At 34.4% G+C, this 20,964-nt stretch overlaps 1 protein-coding gene across 1 annotated transcript; it reads left to right on the forward strand.

Moving 5' to 3' along the window:
* Nucleotides 1-19,920: 19,920 nt before the first annotated feature.
* LOC133331331 (lectizyme-like) lies at nucleotides 19,921-20,743 on the forward strand. The gene has a single exon (XM_061539729.1). It carries the CDS (start codon nucleotides 19,921-19,923, stop codon nucleotides 20,740-20,742), a length of 822 nt encoding a protein of 273 aa, XP_061395713.1. The 3' UTR covers nucleotide 20,743.
* Nucleotides 20,744-20,964: the final 221 nt, after the last annotated feature.

The raw sequence follows: 20,964 nt of genomic DNA on the forward strand, positions 1-20,964 counted from the left end.
CAATTCTTTGCTATAATGGCCAATTCTGATCTAAAAAAGGGGCAATTTGTATGGGGGCTACTGTTTCCCCTGCCCCCATCAAAAAATTAAGTACCCTATGTTACCACAAATGTACTCAAAAATCGACTGTGAAAATTTCATGAAAATCCGTTCAGTAGTTTAGGAGTCTATAGCTAACACTGATCAAACAAACAAACTAACAAACAAACAGAAATTGATTTTTATATATATAGATATATTGTTTGTGAACTCAAAAACACTTAACAGTTGCTATTACAGAGTAATAGCATCAAAAGTATGCATTCATCTGAAAGAATACATGTATGTACATATGTACATTTGCTATGTGTATATTTTTAGACTTGAAAGCTTGGTTGAGTAAAATGGATGCAAATACGGATCATCCGATGAGGACATATTTTGGAACAATGAGGATATATTTTGAAATACATAAAATTCATATGTATGTATCTATGTATATTGAAAAACATAAGTAGAAATTTCAATGAAATAATTGACATTAATTATAACCTTCACCACACTGTGGTACAGGGTATTATGTCTTTGTGCATATATTTGTAACAGGCAAAAGGAATCGAACTAGACCTATGGTCTTTTTGAGAATATGCGTAGAATCACTTTCTGACTCGATTTATGCATGTCCGTGCAAACAAAGTACAGGTCGCATTTATAATCCGATTTGGTACAGCTCATTTATTTGGCCCACGGACGAACCCTATTGTAATTGGTGAAAATCGGTTCAGATTTACATAAAGCTCCTATATATTTTTTCGTCCGATTTGATGTAAATGGTCCCTATATATTTTTCGATTTGCACGAAATTTGGTAGAGCCTACTGAATTAGGTCAAAAATGATGTGTGCTAAGTTTCGTGAAAATCGATTCAGATTTAGATAGATTTTTGCATAGCGTACTGAATTAAGTCTAGAATGATTGTGCTAAGTTTCATGATAATCGGTTCAGATTTAGATATAGCTCCCATATATATTTTTGTCCGATTTAATGTAAATGGTCTGTATATATCTTTCGATTTGCACGAAATTTGGTACATTCTTCTAAATTAGGGCAAGAATGATGTATGCTAAGTTTCGGGAAAATCGGTTCAGAATTAGACCGATTTTAGGTAATTGGTACACCGCTAAATATCATTCGATTTGCATGAATTTTGGCATAGCATACTGAATTAAGTCTAGAATGATTAGTGCTAAGTTTCGTGAAAATCGATTCAGATTTAGATATAGCTCCCATATATAGTTTCGCACGATGTTAGGTAAATAGTGCAACAAAGCCCCTGAACATCATTCGATTTGCACGAATTTTGGCATAGCGGACTGAATTAAGTCTAGAATAATGTATGCAAAGTTTCGTGAAAATCTGTTCAGATTTAAATTAAATTAAAAATTCTAAGTCAGTTACACATTCCATCATAAAAATTACCATATTATGGATTTACTTTTTTGGACTTTGGTAGGGGCAGCGAATTGCCACGGGTCCAGCTAGTATTTAATAAGCAGAAACAAATAAAAGTAAATTATTACACATTCCATTTTTTCAGGCCACTCGTGACATCTATACATATACGATATTCCAAAAAAATGAGAAGAAGGGAAAATATTGCAATCAATTTTCCATTTAATATCAATTGTTATTACTTCACAACACCTACACATGACCAATCGACAGCACGCAAAATTTTCAAGGACTTCCTTGATTAGAAGCTTGAATTTTTAGAATATCACATGCGGCCAATAGCAAAACTTGGACCCAGAGGCCTCATTTCCCAAAACAGTGGTTGTATTCATGTAAAAAAGCATCTGAGCCAAATTTTGCCAGCTTATGTCAAGTGGTTCACCATTTAATGAGTTTATACCTAATTTTAAATCATCGTAAGACTATCCATTCCAAATCGATATGATAACAGAAACCTAGATATACAGTTTAAAATGTTATATTACCGATTCAATATAGTAAATACCCAAATATTCATAGATGGGTATTTACCGAATTTACCGGGTATTTACCCACTGCCCATCTCTAGTTCAATATATATTTTCGTCCAATTTTAAGTAAATGGTGTTCAGAAGAGTCAAAGTTTGGCCAATTGTCACACAATTTTGTACGATGTATTGATGTTAGTATGACCTAACGTGTTTTAACTTTTGTTGAAAAAGATTCAGATTAAGATGTTAGTTGTCAAAGTCAACGGGTGCTCGATTGAGATTACTTTTGCAGAGTGCACTGTGATGCAGCGTACCGAATAGCATTTGCCAAGTTTGCTTTAAATCGATTTACATAATTTTGTCCTATTATATACAAACGACTCTAAATCTATCAGAATGAAAAGAAATTTATGGTTTTGATATACCATTTATAAATGCACACACAAAATCCTTGACAAAGATATTTTCCGAAAAATAAATCGATTTTATTCGAAAATTAGCCATTTGCAAATTGCAGATGCAATTGTTAAACGTTTAAGACGATTATGGCCAATTGGGTGCTACTTTGACAAATAATTTATTATTAGTAAAGACTACAATTGCATCGCTACCTTACGAGTAACAAGATTAAGACGTCGTATTGATAGGGATGTGTACTAGCCAATATTATCTTGTATGCCGACATGTGCATGTATCGCCACCAGTGTTGCCAAAACTTTGTTGAGGAAAAATGCTAGATTTTGTTGAAAAAAATGCTAGAAAGTGCTAAATAATTTAAAAAAGCGCCAGAAAAAAGTGCTAAAAACTTCTAGAACAAAATTGTTAATATTTAATAATGAAATATTAATCGGAAACCCCGTTTATTCTAAACGGCTATTCGTTGTCGATTTAGCCATGTCCGTCGCATTGAGGTCGCAATATTGAACACACAGATTTGGAATTTTGCACAACGTTGGTACTACTTCTATGAGATTTGATATTGGAAATGGAATATATCGGTCCTTTTTGGGTACACCATACCCCAATATTTTTTTTAGGCACATTTTTATACCCTCCACCATAGTATGGATGGTATATTAATTTTGTTTTTCCGTTTGTAACTCATCGAAATGATCATTTCTGACCCTATAAAGTATATATATTCTTGATCACCGTAAAATTCTATGACGATATAGCCATGTCCGTCTGTCCGTCTGAGGACAATTTGGTACATTGAGTTCTTATTGGGTAGCAAATATCTCCACTAAAAATTATAAATATGGGTATTTTGGTACTTTGGATTCTTTGAATTGTTATTGGGTAGAAAATCTCTATATTAAAAATTATAAATATAGGTCAATTTTTTTCGGGTAGCCCCCATATAAGGGTACCCCCAATTTCCAAATTTTTGAGTGGTTTTGACCGAATTGGCTGTAATTTAGTAATTTGAGTTCTTATTGGGTAGCAAATCTCTCCACAAAAAATTATAAATATGGGTCAATTTTTTCGGGTAGCCTCCATATAACGGTACCACCAATTTTCGATATTTTAAGGTTCTTGAGCGCGTTTTTCAACCGAATTAGCTGAAATTTGGTATTTTGTAGTCGTATATGGTTACAAATCTCCCCACCAAAAATTATTAATATTCACCCCATATAACCGGCCCGGCCAAACTTAACGCTTTTGCACTTGTTTATATTAAAATAGTTATCAAATGTCGGTATATGTACACTGTTTGGTATGTTCCCTATATTTTTATTTATAGTACCTGTCAGTATATTTATGGTGGAGGGTATCCAAAGTTCGGCCCGGCCGAACTTAACGCATTTTCACTTGTTCAACCTAAATTGCTGTATATTTGTATATTGTGTTCTACCTGGTTATATAGTCTTCTTACTAGGACTTATCAATATTGGGCTACTTTTAAGGGTAGCCCTCATCAATTGCATTGGTTTTAATTTGATTGTTTAAATTTTTTGAGTCAAAAATGTCCTCATAAAAAATTATTAATATGGGTCCATATTTAGGGGTAGCCCCCACAGAGCGGTACCCTCCCCTTATTCGACATTTTGGAGACGTCGGACATGCAACTGAATTGAGCAAATTTTTTCTATTTTTTGTTTTGATGGGGTTTGAAATCTTCCTACTAATAATATCCAAATTTGATTAAGGTAAATAACTGTAATTTCACATTGCGTACAAATATGAAGACAATTATCAATTTTCGTCCCATTTGTGTACTTTTAAGGGTTTATAATCTCATTCCCAACAGCGACTTTAATATAAAAAATATGTTTGCCAGAATTTTTCTATTTTGGTCCTTATTCTGGCACAATCCCAATATAAATGGGTACGCTCGCCTTTTCGGTAATCTAAAGTGGTTATAACTTGGCATTCGGAATTCCCGCTGAATAAAAAACTATTTTTAGAAAGTTCCAACGTAATTGATGTTCATTATTTTTACATCGCTCTCATAAAATGTACAACTTAATTTGGTTTTCCATTTTCCCAAAAAAACAATCTACCAACAGACAATATCATAGTCACCACATGAAGTACCCGACAATTTTTTAAGAAATTCGGAATGCACGGCACTTGCTGGATAGCATTGGAAAATCAAATTCATCGCGTGAAACATTAATTCAATGAAACCAAAATTTTGTAAATAAATTCCTAAGAAATTAAAAAATGCTAAAAAAAAAACATTTTTTTTTTGGTGGAGTTCAAAAATAAATTTTACGTAATAGACACACGGCTGTTGACCACAAATATCGCTTGTAACGACGACATATCGGTGTTTTCTCTCAAAATAGTGTTATGTTTCATTACTTTGTTCTTAAGTGTTTAAATTCTATAAAATATATATTTTCCATTCTTTCTAAGTATATCACACATAAAAGTTCAAAAATGTAATTCATTTTATTATTTATATATCAAAACATCAACATATATGTCTAAAAATTATTATATATAATAAATATCACCCATATTTTACCAATATCGCTTAAAATTACTATCGCTTATAATGACCAAATTTTCAACTGTTGTACTATAGACCCTAATAATGCCCCATTTCTTAAGATCTGACATCTTTTTTATCAAATTATCCCCCAATGTGTAATAAACATTAAATTGCACTTTCCTTGGCTGTTGCACTGTGATTTGAAGTCATTAACGATGGCAAAGCCCACCATAATGCGCCAGAATTATCTGTGAAAAGCCAAGAGCAGGAAACCAGCGAATAATATGCCATCTGTTTGTTGTAGCCGTTGTCGTCGTCGTTATTGTTGTTGTTGTTGCTGTTGAACAAAAGATGCAAATGTTGCAACTTGAAATATAGCTTGATAATATTTTCTCTAGTTTGCGTTTGTTTTTGGTTTTCTTTGCTACAAATTCCTGCTTAGGAGGCTGTGATGGTTGTCCCTGGTATTCTATGGCGTGAAAAAAAAACTTAAAAACAACAGCTACGGTAACAAAAGCCCAACTAAGTAAATTACAACAAGTATTTGTAACAACAACACCACCATCACCACAACAGCAACAACACGGATGGACAAAAAACTAAAACTAATTTTACGCTGGTTGGGATACAAAGCCGCACACACACATACAATCGCAGAGAGAAATACGAAAAAAATGTGTTCCGGGCCCAAAAGCTTATGATGGGTAAACCAAACAAAGTTGATACAAAAACTCAACAACAACAAAAAAATGTTACAGAGGAAGAAAACAACAACAGCTACAACAACAACGAAATAAAGTTCAAGTTCGCTTTGTAATGTTGCACGAGGTGCACCGCATTGCATTCATTGTCTTGCCGATGTAGCAGCTATTGCTTTAGTTTTTGTTGCTGTTGTTGGGTGCTGGCGACCAAAACCATAACCCGGAAAAACAACAACAACAGCAACAGTCAGTAGTCGAAGCCTCCTTGAATTTGTATTGTTCTGATTATTGTTGTTGTTGCTTTTGTCCAATAATGACTTTTTGATGCTGCTAATGAAGATCATGATCTTTATAAGGTGATGATGAAAAAAAAACACTGCCAACAGCAAATGCAAAAAAACTCTAACGAACAAAAGCAACATCAACATTGCACCATTACTTTTATTAAGATAATGACACGAAACAAAGGCGAAAGATGAACAAAAACTCTTGCGCGAATTGTGTAGAAAGTTAATCAAAGTTTTTTCTTTTCTTTTCTACTTCGGTTTTTTTCTTCCAATGCAACTACTACTCCGCACCATTAGCTTCCGACGAAAGGTACACCACATAGATATTTTCATTTTCTGTTGAGTTAGCAAGAAAGGAAAAAACATGTTTAGTTATGTATACAGCTAATGGACCAGTCATGAATTAGAGAAAAAAACCCTTAAAAATTAACAGAAATTTCCTTTTAAATTCACATTAAGGACTTTCTGTTTCAAAAAAAAAAAAAAAACAGATATAACAACATTTAATTGTAGCTTCTACTTTTTTAAAGGATTAAAAAAAAAAAAATGTGACATTGACCTTTGAAAAGGTTTTCAATGAAAAAACAGACGTTTAAAAAATGTCTTCAATGTCTTACATAGAAGGAAAATTTTCAAAATTAAACCGGGTTATCCATTTCGTGGTTTCAAACTATCCCTATAAAAAATATAAAAATGAATTATTTAGACTAGCAAAAAGCATTTTTAAGTGAACTACGGCTCTATATTTAACTTTAAAAATTTATAAAAATTATACATATGGAAAATATTTACATTTTTTTCTTCAATTATGGCCCAAAATACCTCAAGAATGATTCCTCAAAATTTGGTCCAATAATCTCCATTGTTGAACATTTTACAGCATTTTTACTCAAAAAAGGTGCATCTACAAAAGCACAGTCTTTCGTAGCCTCATATAAACGTCTAAGGGTGTTAAATGGGGTGACCAGTTGATATCGTCTTGACGATAAATTACGCGGCCAGGAAATATTCGCTCGAGTTGTGTGGCATGTGGTGTTGTCTTAAAACCACATATTGTCCAAGTCGTATCAATAGCAGCAAACAGTTGGTTATCATATGACCATAACGCTCCAAATCGACGGTGGCATTCTTCCTTCGTTTTTCGTTTTTTTCGTTTTAATCTCTTGATGTTGGCATCTACAATACTCTAAAGATTTTTCTATAGGGTAAAGATCTGATGATTGCGTTGGCCATTATGAAATCATGATTTTTGACTCCCGCAACCAATCTTTGACACAAGCGGTATATTATCTTCAGCGAAGGGACGATAGCGTTTTCCAACATATTTGTATAGACAATCCAATCAATTACTTCATAAATTAAATTTTTGACTTCCTCACGGAAATTTTTATCATGTCAAAGTCTTTAATATTTAACTTTGATTCATCCGAGAGTAATATATTTCTCCACTGAGTCGAATTCCAATTCGTATGAGCTTTTGCGAAAGGCAATCTGGCTTTCCGATTCTTTTCAGAAATTAAAGAAATTTCTTGATAGTTTCCGGGCCTGTCACCATAGCTCATCCACGCTCTCTTCTTAAAGTTGTATTCAACGACAACACTCTCACCAATTCCATTGAACTCCTAAATCGATATTTTTTACTGCTATGACAATTGGTTGATAGGGACGAATTGATGTTCTTTTGCAGCCTTTCACCGTGCTGAACTGTCACTACTGCTATAGTTGCATAAATTCAACTTATAATTCGAGAAAGCATTGATTTATTCATGGAATATTTCTCCGAAATCATTTTCTGTAATTGATTATTTTCACAATCACTGGCTGTTTTATCGGAGTACTGTATTTGTTTCTAGCCATTTTTATATTTTTTTGGCAGTGAGTAAAAATTGAAGACCAGACACATGTTATTGTAATATAATCCATATAAAAAGTATCTAAAAGAATCGAAATAGGTGTAGAAATCAAAATATAGTAGGTGAGAGGGTACACCTTCGATTGATTTTTGTTTTTTATTAATTTTAGATATGACATACTTTAAATTTATAATAAATTTTTCATTAGGTAATAAATATGAAAGAAAATACATTAGTTATGTTTGAAATGATTGTCGGAATGCTAAAAAATTACACTGTGCGACAAATTTGAATTTTTTTGATAAATTGCTGATAAAATATCGGGGAATATTTTGCTATACAACTCTAACCCTCAACCGACTCATTAAAGGGGTTAAAGCTTAGTTTCTTAAAAACTATTGAATATAAATATATAGTTTGTTCTGAGACTTGAGGTGGATTTTGACGTAGAATATTTTATTCTTTGACATTATATACCTAAAATAAAGTTTCATGTTACTTTAATGCACTTAGTCGAAAAACATACTGGAAATGTCTTCGTAAAAAAATACAAGAACATTTTGAATTTTTGGTTCAAAATGTATGACTATATATTTTGCATATACATTATATATACGAATTTCTCTTGTTCAGTGAATTATGCTAAAAATTGATGGAGAATATTTTTGTCCCTTATGCGATTCTTCTAAAACGACATCTTGTGGCAAAAATTGGTAAAAACTAGTAATAAGTACGATATTAACCCTAAAATGAGTTTTTGTTTTTTTAAGATTTTCGACGTTTAGGCTGATTTTTGAGTTTTAGTCTATTCTGAGACTTATAGTGAAACTTTATTGCGAAAATTTCTGTAGAATATTCTGAGCAACTTTAACCCCGTTTTGAATGAGTTTTCAATCACTCCTGGAAAAGGGGACCGAAAAGACCCCTTTAATGAGTCGATTGAGGGTTAAAGTTGTATAGCAAAATATTCCCCGATATTTTATCAGTAATATTGCCGAAGACACTATTTACCTAAAATGCAAGGATTTCATGAATTCATAATTCGAAAACTTTAAAAATTCTAGAAAAGGGGGAATATTGACCCCCCTTTTTAGGTTACCTCCAGACGTAAACTTTCAAAACGCCGATACACGTGTCTTCTTTTTTTAGACCCTCTTTCATAATCTGTTGGAATTTCCCGGTAATTATTTTTTGTGTTGCACAGTGTTATTTAAGAAAAGAAAACGATCACGGAATTCTTTCTGCGCACTTACAAAAAAAAAGAAAAAAAAAATAATAAAAAATAATAATAAATAAAAATTTACAATAGCATTTCGAAAAAAGCTGAAGAATTTTCACCCATCTTCATTTTGTCGGCAACTGAAGCTAGCCAAAGTTATTTATGCTGCTTGAGAAAAGATTACCATATAAAAACAATTTTTGCGGGTCGGAAAATTGTTAAACCAGGAATACGGTTTTGCCTTAATCTTCTAAAATATGCGACGTTTCTTCTTCAAATTCTTTTAGATGATTGTTAAATATTCGTAGATTCATCTGATAAGGTTTTCGACTTTAAAAATGACTAAATATATTGCACTTACAATACATTAAAATGATCAATGTTTAAAAGAATGCAATTCGCGGAATTGTTGAAATCAGTTGTTGTGCATGCGGTTTTCGTATAAACCGAATCAATCTCTTCCAATAATTATGAATTTTTCAGTGTTTCATTTAGCGTTTTCCCACATTCAGGGTACCCATATCCGCCGTTTTATTGGGTGGAATTTAACATGGCTGGGCTCATTAGATTCGGCAAGCTAAAATCACGCGGTGCTCTATGGCATTTGAATGGACTTTCTTAAATTTAGACTCAAAAATGGGTTTTTTTTAAAAAATTTCGCACCAATTTTTCGTCTTTGGAATCCAATTGCAAAGAAGCTACGAAGCAAAAACACGAGCTCTACAATCCTATAATCAGTTTAGACCATTATCGGGATGCGCGTCCTGATTATAAGAAAAATTAAAAAAAAAACACCGAAAATCCGGCTTCAAAATTTCATCACCCGTTTTGGGTGGATGCAGCGACTATATCGAATTTAAAACATTTTTGTAAAAAAAAATTACTTGTACTTTTTTGGTTATTTCAGATTCATAATGCGTCACTTGTGTCCATTTTATAAACGCATCTTGAAGAATTGCAATCGTATTTTTTAAATTCCTTTGCACATATTCGCACGAGGCTTTTAGAGCGGTCACCAAATTTTGTGCTGGTAGAAATATGCCTAAAGCTATCTTTACATTACAAAATGTCACATGACGATCTGGCATATTCTGTACCAAAGACCCCATTTTCGTTATTTTTAACAGATTAGCTTAATTTTTCATCCGAAGTGACATTTCGGGTTTTCGAACAACGTTTTTATAAATTCATACTCTTTAAGGTTCTTAGAGCGTGAAAAGCAATTTTACATATCACTTGGTCACACTGACCCCTTGGTCCTGTCCTATTTTAGGTATTTTGATTCAGCAGAAATGGCTGTAATTTGGCATAACAAGTTTCTTCGAAGAAAATAATCAACATATGTCCATTTTTTTGGCATTGCTCCCTTATGAAATAGTTCAATCATATTTTTTTTTTTTTGTTATTCTAAAGGTCCTAACCGAATTTTCCTTCTAACATAATTTTTTTATATAGGTCCTTATTTTGTTTGTTACTAATTTCCATTCTTGTACTTTAAAGCAACTTGTACAACAAATCGAAATAATTGAATCCATTTCTACCAAAAAACCGAATCAAATTAATTATTTGTTTTTTTTTTATATCCCCTTCTCAGTTTACCGGAAATGTTACAAGTGTTTGTGAACGCTTGTATTTGTTTCTGTACGAAGAAAAAATAACAATGCCAGATCATTCCATCGACATTTTGTTCTCATCTCGACACCCTGTGTCTAAAATTTAATGAACGAAATTTTGGTTGTGGTTGTTTTTTGGTCTCTCTCAACCTATCTTTTTTTTTGGGTATTTTTTTTTCTTCTTCATCGATGGTTGAGAAAGGTGTTTATGACTTTTTAAATATTATATTGTCTATGTTGTTTCTAAGCATCGTTAATACACTTTTAATGATGTGTCACTGCGTTCGTGTTCTTATCACACAGGTCGTTGTTGTCGTGCCTTTTAATTTGAGAAATTTTTAATTACACTCCTTTATTCGGGTGGTTGAGGTTTCCATAGAACCACATTGTGTCGGTGCACGTATTTGAAATCACGGCGTTTATTAAATACGGTTTTATCCGTTAGCATGACTGATTTGTTTTTATTAAGGTTATAGCAAATGTAACGAATGAATGAATAAATCATTCAAAAAGTTAATTAAAAACATTTATTTTTCGATTTAAGTCACTACATGATAAATTAAATGGAAACACAGAGTAGACATATTGGTTATGGCTGGAGAATGAAGAGAAACGTTGTGGAAATATATATATATATATATATATATATTAAAGACATAATGCCTCTCTCATAGAAGTCCTAATCTCTATTTGCAAAGAAAACTCTAGTAGTCGATTTTCATAATCCTCCCTAGATACCAATTTTTTATTATTAAAGAAATTTTGCAATGCAAGAAAAAGATGGCAATAGCTTGGTGCCAAGTCCGGCGGATGCATTAAAACTTCCCAACCAGGCTCCCGAAATTTCTGGCGAGTCATGTAGATGTATGTGGCCTGTTGGTCAATTCGGGTCGTCTCTGGTCAATTGTAAATTGTTTAAAACAGTTTTATGGTCGATTTTTAGCTCTTGGACGATGTTACGACTGCTAACATGTGGGTCAACTTCGATCATTCTCCAGCCTTCGTACATTGTAAGAAAAGTTAAGACTCTCGCTTATAGTTTATCTTGTTTTTAATATTTCACGAGCAGATTAATTTCAACATCCATGATACTCAATAGAACAGCTGTATTGAGATTCATTGATGGTTATGCCCAGTTATCCATTTTTCAATTTTTCCTCAAAGTGTGTCCCTGAGTACATTAATGTATATTATAGAACACAAACTGTCAAATTAGATTTAACAAATGAGTGTGTGAATATATTTCTACTTCATAACATTCAGTATAACCGGAGTTCCCCAATATAATAAGAACCATTTCTCATTTGTTCATAATCCATATTATTGTCATCTTGTTGACCAATGGCATTATGTTAACTTGAAGAAATATTGTCCAACATATTTTGTTGGTTGGATGTTCATAAATGTCTGCGGGAGAGGAACGAGGGAGAGCGGCTAACACAAACAACAATATGCCATCATTAATTTTTATTAATGTTTTACGATTATTTACAAATAATATTATGTTGCCACTTGCCTCAGGCAGTGGAATTAATGTTGCATGTTTGCTGCCACCTCTTCTTCTTTTTCTTATATTGGACCTGTTCATCCAGCGGCAATGTATTCCTCCAAGCAAAGACATTGTTACAGCATTGTTACTATTTAAGTTCGTTACCAATAACTGTAACCAGAACCCGAACATGTTAAATAATAATTATAACAAGTTGCCCCGTAAAAAATAGAGTACCTACCCAACAATTACACGAAGGCTACTTTAAATTCCACGAAATTAACTTAAAATCAAAATTAAGGTATTCTTTCAGTTGTTTTTTTAGGGAAAATGCCGCTATTCTTTCAACGTCAACGAGCACCCCATACCGCACATGACATGTCATTGAACTTGTCCTCGCTTTGACTGTCTGCTTTTGAAGAGCAAATGTTTAGAGAATTGTTCTGCTTAGCTTTTCATTCTTGGATTTTAGAAAGACCGAAAAAACATCAACAACCGAAAAACCAGTAAGGAAAGTAGTAAAGTCGGACGGGGCCGACTATATGATACCCTTCACCACTATGGGTATATTAAACAGGACTATTAACATGAAATATATATGGGAGCTATATAGACCGATTTTCTCGAAACTTGGCAGACATCACTCTAGGCTCAATTCAGTACGTTATGCCAAATTTCGTGCAAATCGAAGGATATATAGGGACTTTGGTGCACCATTTATATGAAATCGGACGAAACTATATAAGATTTTCACGAAACTTAGCAAATTGCCAAATTTCGTGCAAATCGAACGATATATAAGTACTTTGTGGCACCATTTACATGAAATCGGACGAAACTATATATGGGAGCTATATCTAAATCTGAACCGATTTTCTCAAAACTTGGCAGACATCACTCTAGGCTTAATTCAGTACGATATGCCAAATTTCGTGCAAATCGAAAGATATATAGGGACTTTGGGGCACCATTTACATGAAATCGGACGAAACTATATATGGGAGCTATATCTAAATCTGAACCGATTTTCTCAAAACTTGGCAGACATCACTCTAGGCTCAATTCAGTACGTTATGCCAAATTTCGTGCAAATCGAAAGATATATAGGAACTTTGGGGCACCATTTACATGAAGTCGGACGAACATCAGACAGACAGAGAGACATCACTCTAGGCTCAATTCAGTACGTTATGCCAAATTTCGTGCAAATCGAAAGATATATAGGGACTTTGGGGTACCATTTACATGAAATCGGACGAAACTATATATGGGAGCTATATCTAAATCAGGACCGATTTTCACGAAACTTGGAAGACATCACTCTAGGCTTAATTCAGTACGATATGCCAAATTTCGTGCAAATCGAAAGATATATAGGGACTTTGGGGCACCATTTACATCAAATCGGAGGAAACTATATATGGCAGGTATATATAAATCTGAACCGATTTTCTCAAAACTCGGCAGACATCACTCTAGGAACAATTCAGTACGTTATGCCAAATTTCGTGCAAAACGAAAGATATATAGGGACTTTGGGGCACCATTTACATGAAATCGGACGAAACTATATATGGGAGCTATATCTAAATCTGAACCGATTTTCTTAAAACTTGGCAGACATCATTCTAGGCTCAATTCAGTACGTTATGCCAAAATTGGTGCAAATCGAAAGATATATAGGGACTTTGGTGCACCATTTACATGAAATCGGACGAAACTATATATGGGAGCTATATCTAAATCTGAACCGATTTTCACGAAACTTGGCAGACATAATTCTAGGCTCAATTCAGTACGTTATGCCAAATTTCGTGCAAATCGAAAGATATATAGGAACTTTGGGGCACCATTTACATGAAGTCGGACGAACATCAGACAGACAGAGAGACATCACTCTAGGCTCAATTCAGTACGCTATGCCAAATTTCGTGCAAATCGAAAGATATATAGGGACTTTGGGGCACCATTTACATGAAATCGGACGAAACTATATATGGGAGCTATATCTAAATCAGGACCGATTTTCACGAAACTTGGCAGACATCACTCTAGGCTCAATTCAGTACGTTATGCCAAATTTCGTGCAAATCGAAAGATATATAGGGACTTTGGGGCACCATTTACATGAAATCGGACGAAACTATATATGGGAGCTATATCTAAATCAGGACCGATTTTCACGAAACTTGGAAGACATCACTCTAGGCTTAATTCAGTACGATATGCCAAATTTCGTGCAAATCGAAAGATATATAGGGACTTTGGGGCACCATTTACATCAAATCGGAGGAAACTATATATGGCAGGTATATATAAATCTGAACCGATTTTCTCAAAACTCGGCAGACATCACTCTAGGAACAATTCAGTACGTTATGCCAAATTTCGTGCAAATCGAAAGATATATAGGGACTTTGGTGCACCATTTACATGAAATCGGACGAAACTATATATGGGAGCTATATCTAAATCTGAACCGATTTTCACGAAACTTGGCAGACATAATTCTAGGCTCAATTCAGTACGTTATGCCAAATTTCGTGCAAATCGAAAGATATATAGGAACTTTGGGGCACCATTTACATGAAATCGGACGAACATCAGACAGACAGAGAGACATCACTCTAGGCTCATTTCAGTACGTTATGCCAAATTTCGTGCAAATCGAAAGATATATAGGGACTTTGGTGCACCATTTACATGAAATCGGACGAAACTATATATGGGAGCTATATCTAAATCTGAACCGATTTTCACGAAACTTGGCAGACATAATTCTAGGCTCAATTCAGTACGTTATGCCAAAATTGGTGCAAATCAAAAGATATATAGGGACTTTGGTGCACCATTTACTTGAAATCGGACGAAACTATATATGGGAGCTATATCTTAATCTGGACCGATTTTCACGAAACATGGCAGACATAATTCTAAACTCAATTCAGTACGTTAACCCAAAATTGGTGCAAAACGAAAGATATATAGGGACTTTTGATGCACCATTTACATGAAATCGGACGAAACTATATATGGGAGCTATATCTAAATCTGAACCGATTTTCACGAAACTTGGCAGACATCATTCTAGACCTAAATGATTAGGCTGTACCAAATTTCGTGCAAATCGAAAGATATATGTGGACTTTGGTGCACCATTTACATGAAATCGGACGAAACTATATATGGGAGCTATATCTAAATCTGGACCGATTTTCATGAAACTTGGCAGACATCATTCTAGACCTAAATGATTAGGCTGTACCAAATTTCGTGCGAATCGAAAGATTTGCACCATTTACATGAAATCGGACGAAACTATATATGGGAGCTATATCTAAATCTGGACCGATTTTCATGAAACTTGGCAGACATTATTCTAGACGTAAATGATTAGGCTGTACCAAATTTCGTGCAAATCGAAAGATATATAGGGACCGTTTACATTAAATCGGTTAAATATATATATGGGAGCTATATCTAAATCTGAACCGATTTTTCCCAATTTCAATAGGGTTCGTCCTTAGGCCGAATAAGTGACCTATGCCAAATTTCATCCAATTCGGATCATAAATGCGACCTGTACTTTGTTTACAATTTAACATGGACAGACAGACGGACAGACGGACAGACGGACAGACGGACGGACGGACGGACGGACATGCATAAATCGACTTAAAAAGTGGTTCTATGCATATTCTCAAAAGGAACCATGGGTCTATCTCGATTATTTTTGCCTGTTACAAACATATGCACAAAGACATAATACCCTGTACCACAGTGTGGTGAAGGGTATAACAATTAACATATGCTTCGGGCGAAAAACGGTGCACTAACCTATATTTTTATGACCCACAGACTGACTGCCAGAAAGAACAGAACAGAACAATCTTAAAATGATGTATGTTGAGGACACATGAACCGAACCGACCTAACTAAAGCTGAAGTTGAAGTGAGAAATAAATCATAAAAAGTAATAAAACCTAAAACGAGCCAAACAAAAAAATACAACACATAAACCCAAGTGACAGACAGATTTTTGGGAGAAGATAGGTTTTGTATGAATGAATGAAGGAGAATAAAAGAAAAAATAGTCAACAACTTGAAATGGAATGACATTGCACAAAAACACACTAAAAAATTAAAAGACAGGGAGACAGTTTAATTAATCAGATAACAATAAAGTGTTTATAAATGTTAATTTTTTTGAATAAATTTTTATTTCAAATTTTTGTTGGACAATAGCAAGAAAAACGATTATTATATAGGAACCATATCAGGAGAGATAGTTTTAAAATCCAATACATCAAATTAGAACTAAATCGATTGAAAAAAACTTACCCAAAATACGGAATATTGTGGGTACCGTTAAATGGGGGTGATCCCCTGAAATTGTTGGTAGATAGATTTTCTAATTTCCAAATTTAAGGATAACGTTATTTCACATTTTCAATACAAAGCATCCTAGGATTGGGTGCAGGGATGGTCCGTATGACGAATTTTTAGGTTTTCGACTGTCAAAAAGGTGTAAACGTCGAAAACGTCATATGCCTGTATAAAATGTATTAAATGTATAAAACGTCATTTATTCGAATATTATTAACATATACCGTTATTTTCAAAAATCCATATTATTTTTACATATATCTGTCTGTTCCTTACTAGAACTAATACAAAATTCTAAACCTTTCGGAGAAAATTTTTTTGAAATTTTTATGGATTTCAGTAAAGCATGCGTAATTTCCAAATTCATTAATGGAAATAGGTATTTTGTAAAACCCTAATTGTTTTGGGTGGGTTTCCGACGTTTCGGACGTATGTAATATACGTCGGAAATGTATGTCATTTACGTCACTGTTTCTGACGGACCATCTCTGATTGGGTGTAATGTTGGTCAAAATTCCGTTATATCACATTTTCAAATCAAAAGTTCTGTCTTAAATATTTCGAATATTTCGGTGTACAAAAACTTGATTTGAAACCTTTTACTCTACAGTATAGTAAATTTGTTAATCGGAAATGTAAAATAAGTATCCGTTCCACAACTTCCTTGTCTTATTTCCTTTGTCAGTATTTATTGCCGATTCAAAAAAAAAAAAAGTAAGGAAGTAGTAAAGTCGGACTGGGCCTACTATATGATACCGTTCACCACGTTGGGTATATTCTACATATCGACGCCTCCGAACCATAGTATGCTAAGTCTGAAAAGTGAGTTTTTCAGTAGAAGCTTTCAAAGTATGGAAGTTTCTTTAATCGTACCTGCCATGCTAAGTACATTTTTGCTTATAACTTTGGTTTGGATTGGCCGATGATTACCAACATTTTAGTGAATTTAAATTAAGGACCGTAGTATCTAAAACGTGAAGAACTTTAAAACATGCTAAGTCGACTTAGCATACTATGGTTCGGAGGCGTCGATATGTATCCTAACAGACGTCGCCTTTTCGAAGGAACATTGTTATGAAATTTAACGAACTCAAATATCTGATCTTTATCTATAAATGCACCGACTAACGTTAATCCATACACATCCCCTTCTACAATCAATTTTATTCGGGCAGATTTATAGTCGTTTGCGTGCAATGGGACACATTTAACAGAACGATTTCAACAAAACGCCATAACGTCATTCTAGTCTCAATTTGATACGTTGTTTCGTGTCAATCGGACAAACATTAGGAGTTTCGTGCACCACTTACCTAAAATCGGTTATATATATATATATATATATATATATGGGAGCTATATCTAAATCTAAACCGATTTCAACGAAACTTGCCAGCGATTAATGTATATTTACTTCAGTGCATTGTACAAAATTGTGTGCAATCGTACTAAATTTGAGTCTTTAAGGGGATCCCCCTCGGTTTCAAAAAATTATTTTTGTATTTTGATCTAATTCGAATCTACGCTAATTCAACAATGCCCTATGAAATTTCAAGTGAAAATCTCAACAACTCTTGAAGATATAGCCGATTTATTGTGCAAGCATCAAGTGACCGCAAGAGGGTTTCTCAAACTTAAAACGCGTTTTTTTCCAAACGGCGTTTTTGCGAATGGCGGGCACGATAACTCAAAAACGAATAACCCAATCGATTTCAAATTGTTGGGCATTTCTCTGTGAGGATAAAGCCAATCGATGATGATCTTCCTTATTTTTCAACTTAGTTTCAAATTTCCGCCATTTTGTTAATTGTTGTGCGAAGTCATACGAGAGCCAGATATGTACTCTTTCTAACACCGTTGGAATTTTCTGAATCTTAATGCAGAATTTACATAAAATCGGAAGAAAATATAAGGTTGATGAAAAAGAAAGCCATTATTTTATATGAACTATAGGACTTTATTTAACATGCTTCGGAATGTCCGCGCCAAATATGGGCTACATATGCACCGTTTTGTAACTTACTTAAAGGTAACTTCATAATGCCTCTCTCATAGAAGTACTGCTCTCTATTTGCAAAAAAATGTTAGTAGTCTAGATACCAATTTTTTATCCTTAAATAAATTGTGCAATGCAAGAAAAAAATTATAATCGTTTGGTGCCAAGTCCGGACTGTATGGCGGATGCATTAAAACTTCCCAACCAAGCTCCCGAAATTTCTGGCGAGTCAACGTAGATGTGTGTGGCCTAGTCTAATGGTTACATTTATAACCAGAGAAGTTAGTTTTTTCGGTACATCATACTTAAAAAAATAAATTTCGAGAAAACAATGAACCGGTTTTCTAAATTTTTGAATCGGATATTCAGATAATAAATCCGATAACAGTCCGGTTCAATAAATTTACACATTTGTTTGAAACTGGTTTTATTATCCGAATATCCGGTTCAAGAATTCAGAAAACCGGTTCTTTTTTCGTCGAAATTATTTTTTCTAGTATTTGACATAACTATATATGTTTTTAGAAAATAATTCGAACTAATCCGACAGTTATACATAATAATGAATGTATACTGAATTTATAAAGAAAAAATGAGACCGTTTTCTAAATTTTTGAACCCAATATTAAGATAATAAACCCGATAATAGTCCGGTTCAATAAATTTAGCACATTTGTTTACTAGCTTTCTAATTATATGAATATAACGTAGATGTGTGTGGCCTAGCGTTATCCTGGTGGAACACGACATATCTCCTGTTGGCCAATTCTGGCCGTTTCTGGCCAATTGTTATATTCAAACGATCCAGTTGTAGACAGTAAAGATAAAAATTTAACGTTTGGCCATATGGAAGCAACTTATAATAAATAATCCCCTTCAAGTCTTTCCTGGACGTTAGTCCTGGTTTGGCCACCGTTTGAGGTGCTTCGCCGTTCTTTGACCATCGTATGTGATCCATTTCTCATTTCCAGTCACCATCCATTTAAGAAATGGGATTTATTTTCCCCCAACATAATATATATGACAGCTATAAACCAATGTCAATGTCTATACATATAGGTTCCAAAACAGAGCAATGCACTTCAAAAATCCGATTACGACAGTTTTATTAAGAACTACTGATCCGACGTCAGCTACTTATACTTTGATTTATTAGTGGTTCGTTTTAGGTAACTCCTATCGCGATGGGTCAATAAAACTTAATTCATCCAACAGTGTTTCATTGTGCATTATCGCTACACTATATACCGTCTGGGGGTTTTTGTGCCCAGCCGATAAGGCGACGCAGTTTGCAATGTTCGAAATGAAAACATTTTAAATCACAAGCATATCGGGGCAATATCAAAGATAACGATAGTAAATTTTTTGGTTTTAAATAAACTAATCCACTAACAATGATAAAGGAATGCTCTATATAAGTTTGCAAGTGCTATGGATCAAGTATCAGTTTCCCGTTGTTAGTTCCCAGTGAAACAATGAAAGTTCTCTTAGTTTGTGCCTTGTTTGTGGCCTGTGCCAATGCCGGCCTTGTCTCTTCGATTAGAGATCGGATTATGCCCAGCTTTGCCACTGGTCGCATCATCAAGGGCCAAGATGCCGTACCCCACTCTGCTCCTTACATTGTCTCCTTGAGCAAGACCTCCAAACACTCCCACATCTGTGGCGGTAGTTTGATCAACAAAAACTGGATTTTGACTGCTGCTCACTGCATTAGCAATCCCGTCGGTATGGGTGTTGTTGCCGGCCTTCACGAACAAAAATCTTTGGACTCAAAGACCCAATCCCGTGTTGTCGACTATGGTAAGGTACATGAATTGTATGGTGGCAGTGTTGGACCCTATGATATTGCCATCTTGCACGTTTCCGAACCCTTCGAATTCAACGAATGGGTGAAACCAATTGCCTTGCCTGCTCCCGAAGAAATTCCCGCCGGTGAAACCCATTTGTATGGCTGGGGCCAACCTAAAGCCTTCTCGTTCGCTGCTGCCAACACTTTGCAGACCGTCACTACCCAAATTGTTGAATTCAACCAATGCAAGAGTGTATTGCCCGCTGATGCTCCTTTGGCTGAGAGCAACGTTTGTTCCGACTCCTTGCAACAAAGCATTTCTGCCTGCAATGGTGATTCTGGCGGTCCATTGGTTAAGGAATTCGCTGAAGGTAGTGCTGAATTGATTGGCATCGTTTCCTGGGGTTACATTCCATGCGGTATGGCCAATTTGCCTTCGATCTACACTCGTGTCTCCTCTTACATCGAATGGATTAACCAGGCTCAAACTAACTTCTATTTGGCTTAAATTGTTTAGGATTTAGGTTAGTGTGAATTATAAAGATACTGGAAATAAAAAAACGAATTAGACGAATTTATATAGTAAAATGTTCGCCTCTAAATTTATTTTGTCCAATTTGATGGGAAGAAGTTCGTTAGGGTTTAAAGAAATTCGTCCTTCAAAGGTACGAAAAGTTTATAAATGTAATAAACATGCTGGGAAATGGGTCTAATGGTTACATTTATAACC

The sequence above is a fragment of the Musca vetustissima genome, unplaced genomic scaffold, assembly GCF_032173495.1.
Source record: "Musca vetustissima isolate MV318-11 ecotype Yass unplaced genomic scaffold, APGP_CSIRO_Mvet_v1 utg117775, whole genome shotgun sequence".
NCBI classification, from domain to species: Eukaryota; Metazoa; Arthropoda; class Insecta; order Diptera; family Muscidae; genus Musca; species Musca vetustissima.

Bases quoted from the DNA above. Each gene is read 5' to 3' on its own strand.
- LOC133331331 (XM_061539729.1), top strand. From the start codon at position 19,921: ATGAAAGTTCTCTTAGTTTGTGCCTTGTTTGTGGCCTGTGCCAATGCC.